The sequence below is a fragment of the Danio aesculapii genome, chromosome 21, assembly GCF_903798145.1.
Source record: "Danio aesculapii chromosome 21, fDanAes4.1, whole genome shotgun sequence".
NCBI classification, from domain to species: Eukaryota; Metazoa; Chordata; class Actinopteri; order Cypriniformes; family Danionidae; genus Danio; species Danio aesculapii.
This window is the reverse complement of record NC_079455.1, coordinates 5,271,953-5,284,376: the sequence shown is the minus strand read 5'-3', so window position 1 is coordinate 5,284,376 and position 12,424 is coordinate 5,271,953. Positions and strand designations below refer to the sequence as shown.

Below are 12,424 nucleotides of genomic sequence, written 5' to 3'. Positions count from 1 at the left end.
CGCTAAGGGCACTAAGAAGACCTGCGAATCACCAAGGAATAGATCTGCAACCCATTTGTCAACAAATCGGGTGAATCCACCATGTCTGTGCAAGAAGATCAACTGCTGAAGATCGCAATTGACAGTTCGCATATCGTGTCTTTTCTAGAGTTTGCTAGAGTTTGTTTGGTGCACAGCTTGTAGACGCACGCACTTAAAAGAATGCACAATTTCTTTCTTGACAAGAAGTGACCGATCAGCTTCATACATTGGAATAAACACATTTCGGTAGACTAATACCTTTGATTAACACAGACCACTCAAACACTGCAATGCCTTGTTATTTTCTCTATAAATAAAATGTGTATCAGAGTGACAGCAATGTTTTGTCAGCTTGTCATCCTCTACGAACCACCACCCTAAGCACCGCCCCCGCCCTCCACAGTCCACAGTAAAATTCTCAAGCCTTGACCGGTCCGCCGTGATAAAAACGATGGGACCACTGGCCTATGCTGCCGTTTTGGTACAGGGTAGCACCACTTTGAAATTTATGCGGTAACAAGGTGCAGTAGAGGACTGGCCATCCAGAACCATAGATATATATACATATATAAGCTATGATCAAGAGATTTCCCGGTGGAAAGTAGGCAATTATTATTTTTTAATTATCAAAATTATAACTTTGCATTACTTTTCTACATCGATGGATAAGTGACCGCACGGGTATTGCCGACAAAGAGTGTGTATTTCTGTGCATGGAAATGTATTATCCGCCCTCCCTGTTAAATTTGGTCTAATCAGTGTCCTGAATCACACCCCCTCTCCTGCTATAACTTCTCATTCTAACAGAGAGGTGGTGATGCATTTGTGAATGAATCTCCGTTATGAATGATTCGTCGGAACCATCGATATCCCTGCATCTCAATGTGTTTATCCACCTTTCTGATCTAAATGGTCTATAACATTTGTAATATTCAATAGTTTAGGGTGGACAGGCACTGTTATGTTATCAGGCACCCTTATAAGTTACTTCAAAAACTAGCCGTTACTTAGCCGACAATAAAACAAGTTTCTAGCACTGCAGCGTCTTGTTGTCATATTTCATTTACATTGTTTGCTGAATTTATTCAAGAAAACTAGCATAAGCCTAGTATTTAGTGCAAGTTGGTGCAACTTTGCATTATGGTCAGTGCAGTAAGTATTATCATTAATAACGTTAGGCTATTTGTTGAGCACAATAGTTTGTAACATACAAAATCATAAAAAACGAAATCTTACCTAAGAAATATGAAGTCTTTATTTTCTTTGATTGCTTGTTACTACAACCGTATGCAGCGCTAAAGTCCAGCATCTTCAGATTGACTTAAGTCTTGATTAAGTGCGGTTGAATGACTTTTGTCCTGGAAGCCCTGTACAAATATGGTGGCGACATTGACGCAATCTCAGGATCCGTATGCAATATCTAGTGTACATATCTATGCCATGGTTTAGATCGTTACTAACATGTTGAGAGCATGTTATTAGCACGTCACATTGCTTGCATGATTTGTGCAATGATACATTGAGCACAATTTAGCATGTTGCTAACATTTGTTGCATATTGCATGAAGCTAACATGTTTAGTATTCAGGAAATAAATGTAAATGAGTACCTTTTCAAAGGATGCACCTTTGAGCCTAAAGGGGTCCATATTAGAACCAAAAGGATCCATTTTGTTACCTTAAAAGTACATATTTCGTACCGAATAACTACAAAAATGTACTTTTTGAAAAAAATACTACCCCATTGACAGCTTTTGTGCTTTTATTTCTGAGTGCCGAATGATATATATTACTAGCATTTTGCTAACAAGTTTTTAAAATGCCCAAGATTAGTGATTACACTAACAACTACCACCCAAAATTCAATCAAATCCTAATAAATAAAATCAAGTGTCTTTCTACATCATTTCCAACTAAACACTTTTTTTGCTATGTAGCACATCAGGTAAGTCTAACAGTGCTGAATGTGTTTCTGTAAATACTGTATGTGTAGCACTTAGTATTGTTGGGGTCAAACACTTTATCTGCCAAACCTTCTAGCCAACTGCGCTAACAACAACAAAAAAACTGAAAAAAAAAACCTCCTCCGTTTAATTAAGCTGTCTTAATACCACATTTATTCTAAAATGATATGTTAATATGTTCCACTTGGCTGCATAATACACCAAGAGACCACAACTCTCCTTTGTTTTCAACATTTAATGAGGGGGAACATTCCTTCTTTACTTGCTTGTGGAGCTACAGCAGGGAATATGATAAAATCCAACTGGGAGGCTTCACACAGCAGCGATCACCCTGCAGTTAGCTTTTTCTTCTCTCAATAACTTGTTCTAGACAACAACCTCACCAACAGTTTCCTACAACAAGCTTTTCTTACAAGAAATGCTCGACTACTTTGTTTCCTTCCACATCTCAAAAAATAAAAGTGTTGCTGAAGTAGAATCTCAGACTAGAACATCTAGGCGGTGTCTGTGGAAATATATGTTTTATATGTCAAACCTATTATTTTCCAAGTGCACTGCGGCTGCTGATAGATTTAATCAGTGTTATTTAAGAAAGGAAGTCGATCTTTATTCTATTGTTTGCTGTCTTTTTCATCTGCCTCTCCAATGACCTTCACTGCTACACTAAATGTCCCCCCAGATTCTCAAGCTCTGCATTAATAATAATAAAAATTCACACTGCCAACACCTCGACATCACACACAAGCCTCATAAAAACTGCTTCCAGGATTTACTCCAAGCAGCTGAATCAAAGACTGATAAAACATGATGGTTTTCTTTTTTTGTCAGTACTGTACTAAAAAACTGAAAAGATTTTGATGTACAAATGACAACAGTCAACAGCCTATTTACAATTTGCGAAAATTTCAGTATATGCAGTGCTCAGCATATATTAAGTACACCCCTCACAAATCTATCTTTTAAATTCTATAAGATCTATAGAGCTGCGCATCGTTGGTTTTGCTCTTCAATATTTGGACTCTCAGTAGTGATTTTTAAACCACACTGAACTGAGCTCAACTGAACTGAACTTAAACACTACAAACTGAACTACACTGTTCCTATTTACTATGACCTTTTATGTGAAGCTGCTTTGACACAATCTACATTGTATAAGCGCTATACAAATAAAGGTGAATTGAATTGAATTCATATTTTCTATAGGAAGTTATACAATATTATATTTGTGCATATACATTAGATTAGTCAGTACTCAAGCCAAATCTGGAGCTTATCTAACAAAAAAAAAAAAACGTTTGATAACGGTCCAAAAACTAGTACTCCCAAATATATATGTTATAGAAAAATATTAAGTACAAATTTTTTTTAAAAGTTTACAAATCAATAGAGACGCAATTTTTTTTTAATTTAGCTGAAATTTTGTAGGTTGTAATATCTTTTTTTTTTTTTTGCAAAATTTTGCTTAAACTTAAACGAATTATCTTTCAATTTCTAAATATGTTTGATGACTAAAATACTATTTGAATAAATACATCTGTTTAATAAATCTGTTTTGTCTAAATGCACCAACATACATTCACTGAGAAATGGACAAAAATATTCAATGACAAAATGGGGTGTACTCAATTATGCTGAGGACTTTAGTACTTGCTCATACCTAAAGACTAAATATGCAACACATGCTGGGCCGGATTAAGAACACATTAGGCCCTGGGGCTATAGCAAACCCAAGGGCCCCTTTTATTTTATTGCCTCACAAAAAAAGCATTTTTTTTTGCTATAATTATTAATAATTAGCTAATTAATATAATTATCTAGACTGTGCTTCAGTTATGAGTCCATTATATACAGTAGCATGATTCCGCCTATCCCAGCTTCTCTTACTGCAAAGTTATAACAGATACTGTTTATTTTTTTGTCTGGACTGTTCTCGCTGTAAAGCTGAAATAAGGAACTGTCCTGGGGAAAATAGAACATCTGATCACCCTTAGAGGGTAGCACAGTAGCACGATTGCCTCACAGCAAGGTCGCTGGTTTGAGCCCCAGCTGGGTCAGTTGGCATTTCTGTGTGGAGTTTGCATGCTCTCCCAGTGTTTGCGTGGGTTTTCTCCGGGTGCTCCGGTTTCCCCAACGACATGCGGTATAGGTGATTTTAATAAGCTAAATTGTAAGAGTGAGTGAATGGGTGTTTCTCAGTGTTGGGTTGCAACTGGAAGGACATCCGCTGCATAAAACATATGTTGGATAAGTTGGCCGTTGATTCCGATGTGGTGAATAAAGGGACTCAGCTAAAAAAAGAAAATGAAATGATGATCACCTATATGGGGGACAAAAATAGGGCTACTCTAAATTCAGATTGGGCTACACTCGCTAGTTTAGCGGCATCACTTTATGTTGAACATCAGAGTGCTGGAAGAAATTCTTTACATTACCAGCATGTGAAAGCATAATGCATAGAGGCATTTCCCGCGTCATGACGCAAATTAATTTTTCAGCCAATAAAGGGCCCTTTCTGTGAGCCCTGGGGCTTCAGCCCAGCCTAGCACTTATGTTAATGCATTAAAATGCTGTGTTTGGGACAAAGAATGGCCTTAAATATATAAACGATTTCCATTTTTTGCTGAAAATGTTGTAAAACCCCCATTCAAGTATTAACGTGTTACCTTGTTCTTGTCGTTTTGAAATAATAATATAAGCTAGATTGAACACTGAAAACAACTTTGGCTGCTGACTTTGAGCATGAAAGCACCTCATAAAACTGATTTCATTTTGCATAATGATTTAATCAAGTACAACAGAACAGCCTTGATTGATAGTTACGCAAATATTTGCTTTCTACCATACTAACTTCTCACTAGAAATGCAATCAAAATTGGAAAATGCTAGTCCAAAACAAAATCTACACAAATAAAACCCAAGAGATGCATTTTTTAGCTAAACTGTCAGAAATGGCAGGAATTTGATTGTGGGATATCAAAGACAGCGAAGGACACATTTATGCTTCGCCTCATTTATCATGATGCTCCAGGTTTGACAAATTTTATCCAAATGGTTTTACCATTACAGCTGGTTTTCCATTGAGCACACAAAACATTCAGTGACCACAATCAGCCATGACTTTTTTTTAAAAAGTCAAACGAAATGCAACTAAGACATACCATAGCCAATTTTCTAAGAACCTGACACAGATGACCGCACCTATGTCATTGTACATTGCTTGTTCAATATTATGTCTACGGAGTAATGCCAAATAAAGTCCAGCCATACCTTCAGCCTCTCAGAAACTCCATCGGTCACACTAATGGTGAACTCCTCCACCTTGGGAACCTTCAGCTTAGCCTTGTTCTTCTGTTCCGTTTGATACTCAGTTCTTGTTTTCACCACCACCTGTGAGGGAAATATTTAACCATCAGTGTTGTGACTGAAAATGAAGCATTGGTTCTCAACAGAAGGCTCCGCCAATGTTGTATGCCTTCCTAATTTAACACACCTGAATCAAATCAACAGCTTGTTGCCAGGGAGCTCCATGAATTGAACTGTGCATGTCAGATAAGTGAGATATACAAAATGTGCAGTGGTGTTGAAAAGAACGTTAAACCCCTGCCAAAACCTTCTTATCAATACTGACCAGAACAGAGTGAGGCCTTCCTCATGATAGAAATTCACGCTTGTTCTTAAACTGCCAAACCAAAATCAACAGCATGCCAATTCAGCAGCATTCTGACAAATCAGAAACAATCATATCCCAGATATCCCAACACTAGCAAAATAAGATTTGGTTTGGTTTCTTAAGATTTGGTTTGCAGCTTAAGTGGTGGTAGTAGTGTTAAGGTTGTAGGTTCAATTCCCAGGGAAATGATAATTGTGTACCTTCAATGCAGTTAAGGATGTACTCATACTAGGCTATCTAAACCATACACGGGCATGTTTGACATGCATTTCCCGGTTTGTTTGACAAGTGAAGTTCTTCGAATCATGCCCAGGCATGGTTCAGTAGGCAGGCCCTGGCCCGGTTGGAAGTGGTGTGCCAGAGCGCAGTTCGGTTGGGCTTTGGCGTGGTAGGTTTGTAGCGTGAGTTCAAAGCGCACCTGAGCGAGAAATTGAAGACTCGACATCACTTTTAAGGGACTCTTTCATATGGATTTATTAATCATTCTTATTTTTTAATGAACGCGAACTATCAGTTTATTAAAGTGGGCTACACGTCAGCTGCCACCTTCAGCAAACCTTCTCATACATGCAGCCTGATAATTTTCATGAAAATTTTTGCACATCAAAAGTGGTGGATCTGTTCAGCAAAAGATTTGACTGTGTGTTACCACATCCCAAACGACTTAAAATAATACAAAACAATATACCTAAAGCAATCTCCACTGTCCAAAGAGCGCTTCTCTTCTGTTCAACTGAACAGTGGTATCATCAATGATGTAAGCATACCCGGGCTCGGAGGGTAAATTTGGCTGAATTATATTTCTGCGTCGAGTAATCGGCGTGACACACGGCGCCTGCCTTGCGCATAGCCATGGATTTAAACTCCTGCATGCTGTTTGTGTTGCTCTGCAATAACACTTCTGAAACGCTAGCTGGGGCTGCACGGTTGCGCAGTCGGTAGCACATTCGCCTCACAGCAAGAAGGTCGCTGGTTCGAGCCTCGGCTGGGTCAGTTGGCATTTCTGTGTGGAGTTTGCTTGCTCTCCCCGTGTTCGCGTGGGTTTCCTTGGGGTGCTCCGGTTTCCCCAAGTCCAAAGGCATGCGGTACAGGTGAATTGGGTAGGTTAAATTGTCCCTAGTGTATGAGTGTGAATGAGTGTGTATGGATGTTTCCAAGTGATAGGTTGCAGCTGGAAGGGCATCCACCGCATAAAACATATGCTGGATAAGTTGGCGGTTCGTTCCACTGTGGCGACCCCAGAATAATAAAGGGACTAAGCTGAAAAGAAAATGAATGAATGGAATGCTAGCTGGCAGTTGGTTTTTATGTTCTTCTGTGTCGTTTCTTCTTGGGTGTTTAGTTTTTCTGAATGCTACCTTAATGTACCGATAGTTAAAACTAGCTCATTCAGAGGCGGGAACCGGCAGACGTGCAACAACTTTAATCATAAGGTAAACAAAACAACAGTTTCCAATCTGGAGCTCCTTCGCGGTACTCGACACTTGTAAACACTCGCTTAATTGGGCTCGTGGCTCTCAGCACCATCCACACTCGTCACAGCTACTATGCCGACCAATCACAGAGCTTGCGTTATGCATCGCTGGAACATGTAGTTAAATTTTTTGAGATGTGCGGTTAGCCACAGCAAGGGCTACGCGACTGCGCGAAGGCTGCGCCAGTGCATACACGTGCACTATACTTCAACTTTAATCATAAGGTAAACAAAACAACAGTTTCCAATCTGGAGCTCCTTCATGGTACTTGACACTTGTAAACACTCGCTTAACTGGGCTTGTGGCTCTTAGCACCATCCACACTCGTCACAGCTACTATGCCGACCAATCACAGAGCTTGCGCTACGCATCGCTGCGACATGTAGTTAAATTTTTTGAGATGGGCAGTCAGCCACAGCAAGGGCTACGCGACTGCGCAAAGGGCTGCGCCAGTGCATACACGTGCACTTGACGCAGAAGTATAAATCAGCCTTTAGGGGAGAGGGGAGGGGGCACAATCACACCCGAGCACGGATAAAGGCAACCGTTTCTAGTTTAAGTACACCCGAAGTCACGTAGGGTACAAATTAGCTGATTTAATGTTTGAGTAAGCTCAATATTATCTTTTATAGCTACAGCCAACATCTTTAAATTAATAGATTTACAGTTCTTAATCATTTTGAAGTGCATTTTGCGATTCTTTAGATAGTATTTTGGTTGTTGTCGATGTTTAATTCTTATATACTTCTTTGCAGTATATAAGTATATACTGTTATTTACCTTACTGCTAGTTAGTTTAAATCATGGAATATAAAGCTTTAACAAACATTTCTTTTTAAATCCTTATGGGAAATGAAGTAATGAAGAAAAATATTGTTTAAAGTGAGCAGGCATTAAAGCGCTATATCCCACCTAATGAAAGGGAATTGAGCAAAACTTGAAAAAAAATCTGAATTTTGCCTAATAATGTGTGGCCACAGATGAAGGAACAACACCTTAATTTGATTAGGTCTCATTGTTGACCTATGTTCCTGTGCTGAAGGCCTCTGAACAAAGCCAAATGAACTCTGCAATTACTGCTTATCTGTCTCCTTCTCAAACCCTCTGACATTTCATTTTCCCCCTGAATAACCATCTTGTCTGCTTCTATTCCTCTCCCCTTCTCCTGATCCATGTGAGGCATTCTTCTGTTATGGCTGGAATCGTTATTCAGTTTTTGCAGTTCCTCAGAATGCAACCTCTGCCTCCAGGCAAGGTTGCGCATTGTCTTTTTTTTTTTTGCTGCTGATTCAAGCCATCGATAGTGTCAACACCAGAGACTACTGCGGATCAGACTGGATTGATCCCTTCCAAAATGAATATTGTACCGGTATGCTTTTAAGACAGCCTACTTGATTGGAAAAACGCTTTGAATAATGATGAGAAGGTGATGACATGCAGCTTGCGATTTGCATGCAATTAGAAGATGATGAATTTGGTAGTCCGATGATAATGGAGTGGTTTCAAGATTCTGTATAATAACAAGACAACCTTGCCAAATGGGAAAACAGAAACATGCATCTGCATATATATGGGGCAATAACCAGTTTCAAGGTTTACCTCAAGGTTCAAGGTTTTAACCCTTTCATGCATGAGTTTTTAAAACTCCAGCTGAACCTCCTGCTTGAGGTTTTTTTGTGACTGTTACTTAGAATCCTATGCGTTCTAAAGTTCTCATGGCGAGGCGTCAAGTTAATGAGCACCGCCATTGTTGCTAGAAGGAATACGGCTGTGATCGGAAAGTTAATGAGAAGTATTTATATTATTTATTGAATTACATATTATTATATTTTATTACGTCTACCCCTGCCTCAACCCTAAACCCAACCCTCACGGTAATGTAAAAATCTTATGATATATTGACATGAGTATCGTCAGCTGTCTCCAATCTAAACTTCATACTCTCTTGAAGTGCGGTAAAGTCTAGATGGGATACAGCTGAAGACACTCACATCAATATTAGCATAATTTTTGTTTTTACATTACCGTGAGGGTTGGGTTTGGGGTTGAGGCAGGGGTAAATGCAAAAAAATACAATTAATGCATAATTTAATAAAAAATATAAACACTTTTCGTTAACCTCCAATTGCAGCTATATCCCTTCTAGCAACAACCGCAGGAAAGATCCGAGCTGAAGGTGAGTAACTGTTTATCTGGGAGGGAATAGAGAACATATTCTAGCAACATAAAGAGTGTGTATCTTACGTGAACACATTGTCCAGTTATATTAAAAAAATAATTATTATTGCCGACTCCATAGACATCCCCGTGTATTTTACAAACCTTAAATGGTATGTTTTGCTTGTAGTTATGTGTATCTGAATGTCTGAATCCTAAAATAAATGTTATTTGTTGAAAAGCACAGATAAATTGTGATTTGACAATAGCTGCGCACCTCTTTCTGTGCCTCAGCGCGCCATCAGATTTGAATTTTAGCAGTTGATGATGTGCGCTCTGAACATTGTAATCACACCGGTGTGACCGTACGCTTCAGGGACCAGCCAAGGCTGATCACACCAGTGTGATTGTGTGAAAAAACAAAACAAAAAAAAAACACTAAACTTTTGTTTTACCGTTCCTAAAATATATGTATTTTTTTTCTTTTTTTAACGACTATTTTATTTAGTTTTTTGAGGCAAGAGTATCTGTCTTTGAAACTAATGAAGTTAGCAGAAGTCAATGATCCATTTTAATTATTTAGATGTTTACGGTTACAAAATATTTTAAAATGTTTTTTTGATAAAATAAATTTCTGTTCAATGGGGAAAAAGTTGTTGGTTTTTACCCAGACATTTAAAAAGAACATACACTCACCGGCCACTTTATTAGGTACACCTATCCAAATGCTCGTTAATGTAAATTTCGAATCAGCCAATCACGTGACAGTAACTCAATGCATTTAGGCATTTAGACAGTGGTCAAGATGATCTGCTGCAGTTCAAACCGAGCATCAGAATGGGGAAGAAAGGAGATTTAAGTGACTTTGAACGTGGCATGGTTGTTGGTGCCAGACGGAATGGTCTGAGTAATTTAGAAACTGCTGATCTACTGGGATTTCCCCCCACAAGCATATCTAGGGTTTACAGAGAATGGTCTAAAAAGGACAAAATGTCCTGTGAGCGGCAGTTCTGTGGGCACAAATGCCTTGTTGATGCAAGTGGTCAGAGGAGAATCTCCAGACTGATCCCAAAATTGGACAATAGAAGATTGGAAAAACGTTGCCTGGTCTGATGAGTCTCGATTTCTGCTGCGGCATTCAGATGGTAGGGTCAGAATTTGGCATCAACAACACGAAAGCATGGATCCATCCTGCCTTGTATTATCGTTCAGGCTGGTGGTGGTGGTCTAATAGTGCGGGAGATATTTTCTGGGCACACCTTGGGCCCATTAGAACCAACTGAGCATTGTTTCAATGCCACAACATACCTGAGTATTGTTGTTGACCATGTCCATTCCTTAATGACCACAGTGTACCCATCTTCTGATAGCTACTTCCAGCAGGATAACGTGCCATGTCATAAAGCATGAATCATCTCAGATTGGTTTCTTGAATATGACAATGAGTTCACTGTACTCAAATGGCCTCCACAGTCACCAGATCTCAATCCAACAGGTCACCTTTTGGATATGGTGGAACGGGAGATTCGCATCATGGATGTGCAGCCTACAAATCTGCAGCAACTGCGTGATGCTATCATGTCAATATGGACCAAAATCTCTGAGGAATATTTCCAGTACCTTGCTGAATCTATGCCACAATGGTTTAAAGCATTTTTGAATGCAAAACTGGGTTCAAGCCAGTACTAGTAAGGTGTACCTTACTAGTGGCCGGTGAGTATATTTTAAAGCAGTAATCACAAAACAGTGAAACCGTGATATTATTAGCAAAGATTGTAAAACCTTCAGAATCTTTGCACTCGGATTTTGCACAGGTCTCACATCTAAATGCATGGCTTGTTTTATCCTTACAACTCAAATATTAAAAGAATAACATCCATATTTTTTGCTTATCAGGTGTCTAATACCAGAAAAACCGATGCAATTCTTCAAAGAGTGAGTTCCTAACTTGTCCTCTGTAAAATAAATAATGCTAAGAGAGCTTTCAAATTATTTGCAGTCATTGCTGGCTAACTGCTATCTGTAGACCTCTAGAGGAAGATAATGATTTCCCGCAGGGCTGATCCTTGTCTTGCTTAAACACTTTAATGTCAGCATGAAAAATTAATGGTTTTTACATTGTCCAAGTTGTCCAGACATACATCAAGCACTACCATTACAGAAAGTCCATATGCTAAATTCTCTGCTTGCAAATTAATTATTCTGTAATTTATTTGATAAATAACGCGAGTCTTATGATTTCTGAGGTATTATGTTGGTCATTAAAGTACCGCATTAATGGTTCCAGCATTATTACATAGTTAAATGATTAATAATTATATTATTCTTATCATTAGCTTTTCATCAGGCTTTGAATCGATGCACTCGTGAACTACTGACTGACATTATGCAGAACACTATGATTAGAGATCTTCTTTTCAAAATATAATTGAGCGTATTTGAACAGAATGTTTTAAGATAATTTGTACAAGACAAATTCAATCTTCCCGACTAAGGCTTGGGGCCATTTTTCTGTCAGATTTCCATTCTCTTTCATCTTATTTATTGGAAGTTTCTGTAATTACAATCCCATTTCTTTTAATTAAATATGAACTGCATGAAATTATGTAAGCAGGGCCCCAGGGAACATGACTTTGGATAAAAAATATTATTTAGCAACCTTGAGAAATAAGATGGTCTGGAGCTTTTTTTTGTTTTCTTTTTTTTTCTACCACTCATAATTTTAGTTTACAGAAAGCTCCACAATCATCTAAATTATGTATTAACAAAAAATGACTATGACTGACATATGTCCACAATAAGTATCTAGTATACATAACTGCATTTGTACTAATACTCTAATGTAGAATAATCGTGCACACACACTAGCCTATCCTAACCATGCCTGGGTGCATTTCCTGTTTCATTTGACAAGTGTGATTGCTCTGAATCGGGTCCAGTCATGGTTTAGTTGGCCGGTCCTGACTCGGTTGGAGGAGGTGTGTCAGCACGGTTAGGTTAGGCTTTGGCACAGTAGGCTTGTAGTGGGAGTGCGAAGCATGCCTGAGAGCGAAACTGAAGACGAGACGTCACTTTTAGGGGAGTAGTTCTTATGGAGTTATTAATAATTCTTACTGTTTAATGAACACGAACTGTCAT

At 38.7% G+C, this 12,424-nt stretch overlaps 1 protein-coding gene across 1 annotated transcript in view; it reads right to left on the bottom strand.

Moving 5' to 3' along the window:
- Nucleotides 1–12,424, bottom strand: part of nsg2 (neuronal vesicle trafficking associated 2) — a 57,752-nt gene that overhangs the window by 40,760 nt on the left and 4,568 nt on the right. The window contains exon 3 of the mRNA XM_056447066.1: nt 5,252–5,371. Coding sequence (XP_056303041.1) covers nt 5,252–5,371 — 120 coding nt within the window. The remainder of the gene's footprint in view (nt 1–5,251; nt 5,372–12,424) is intronic.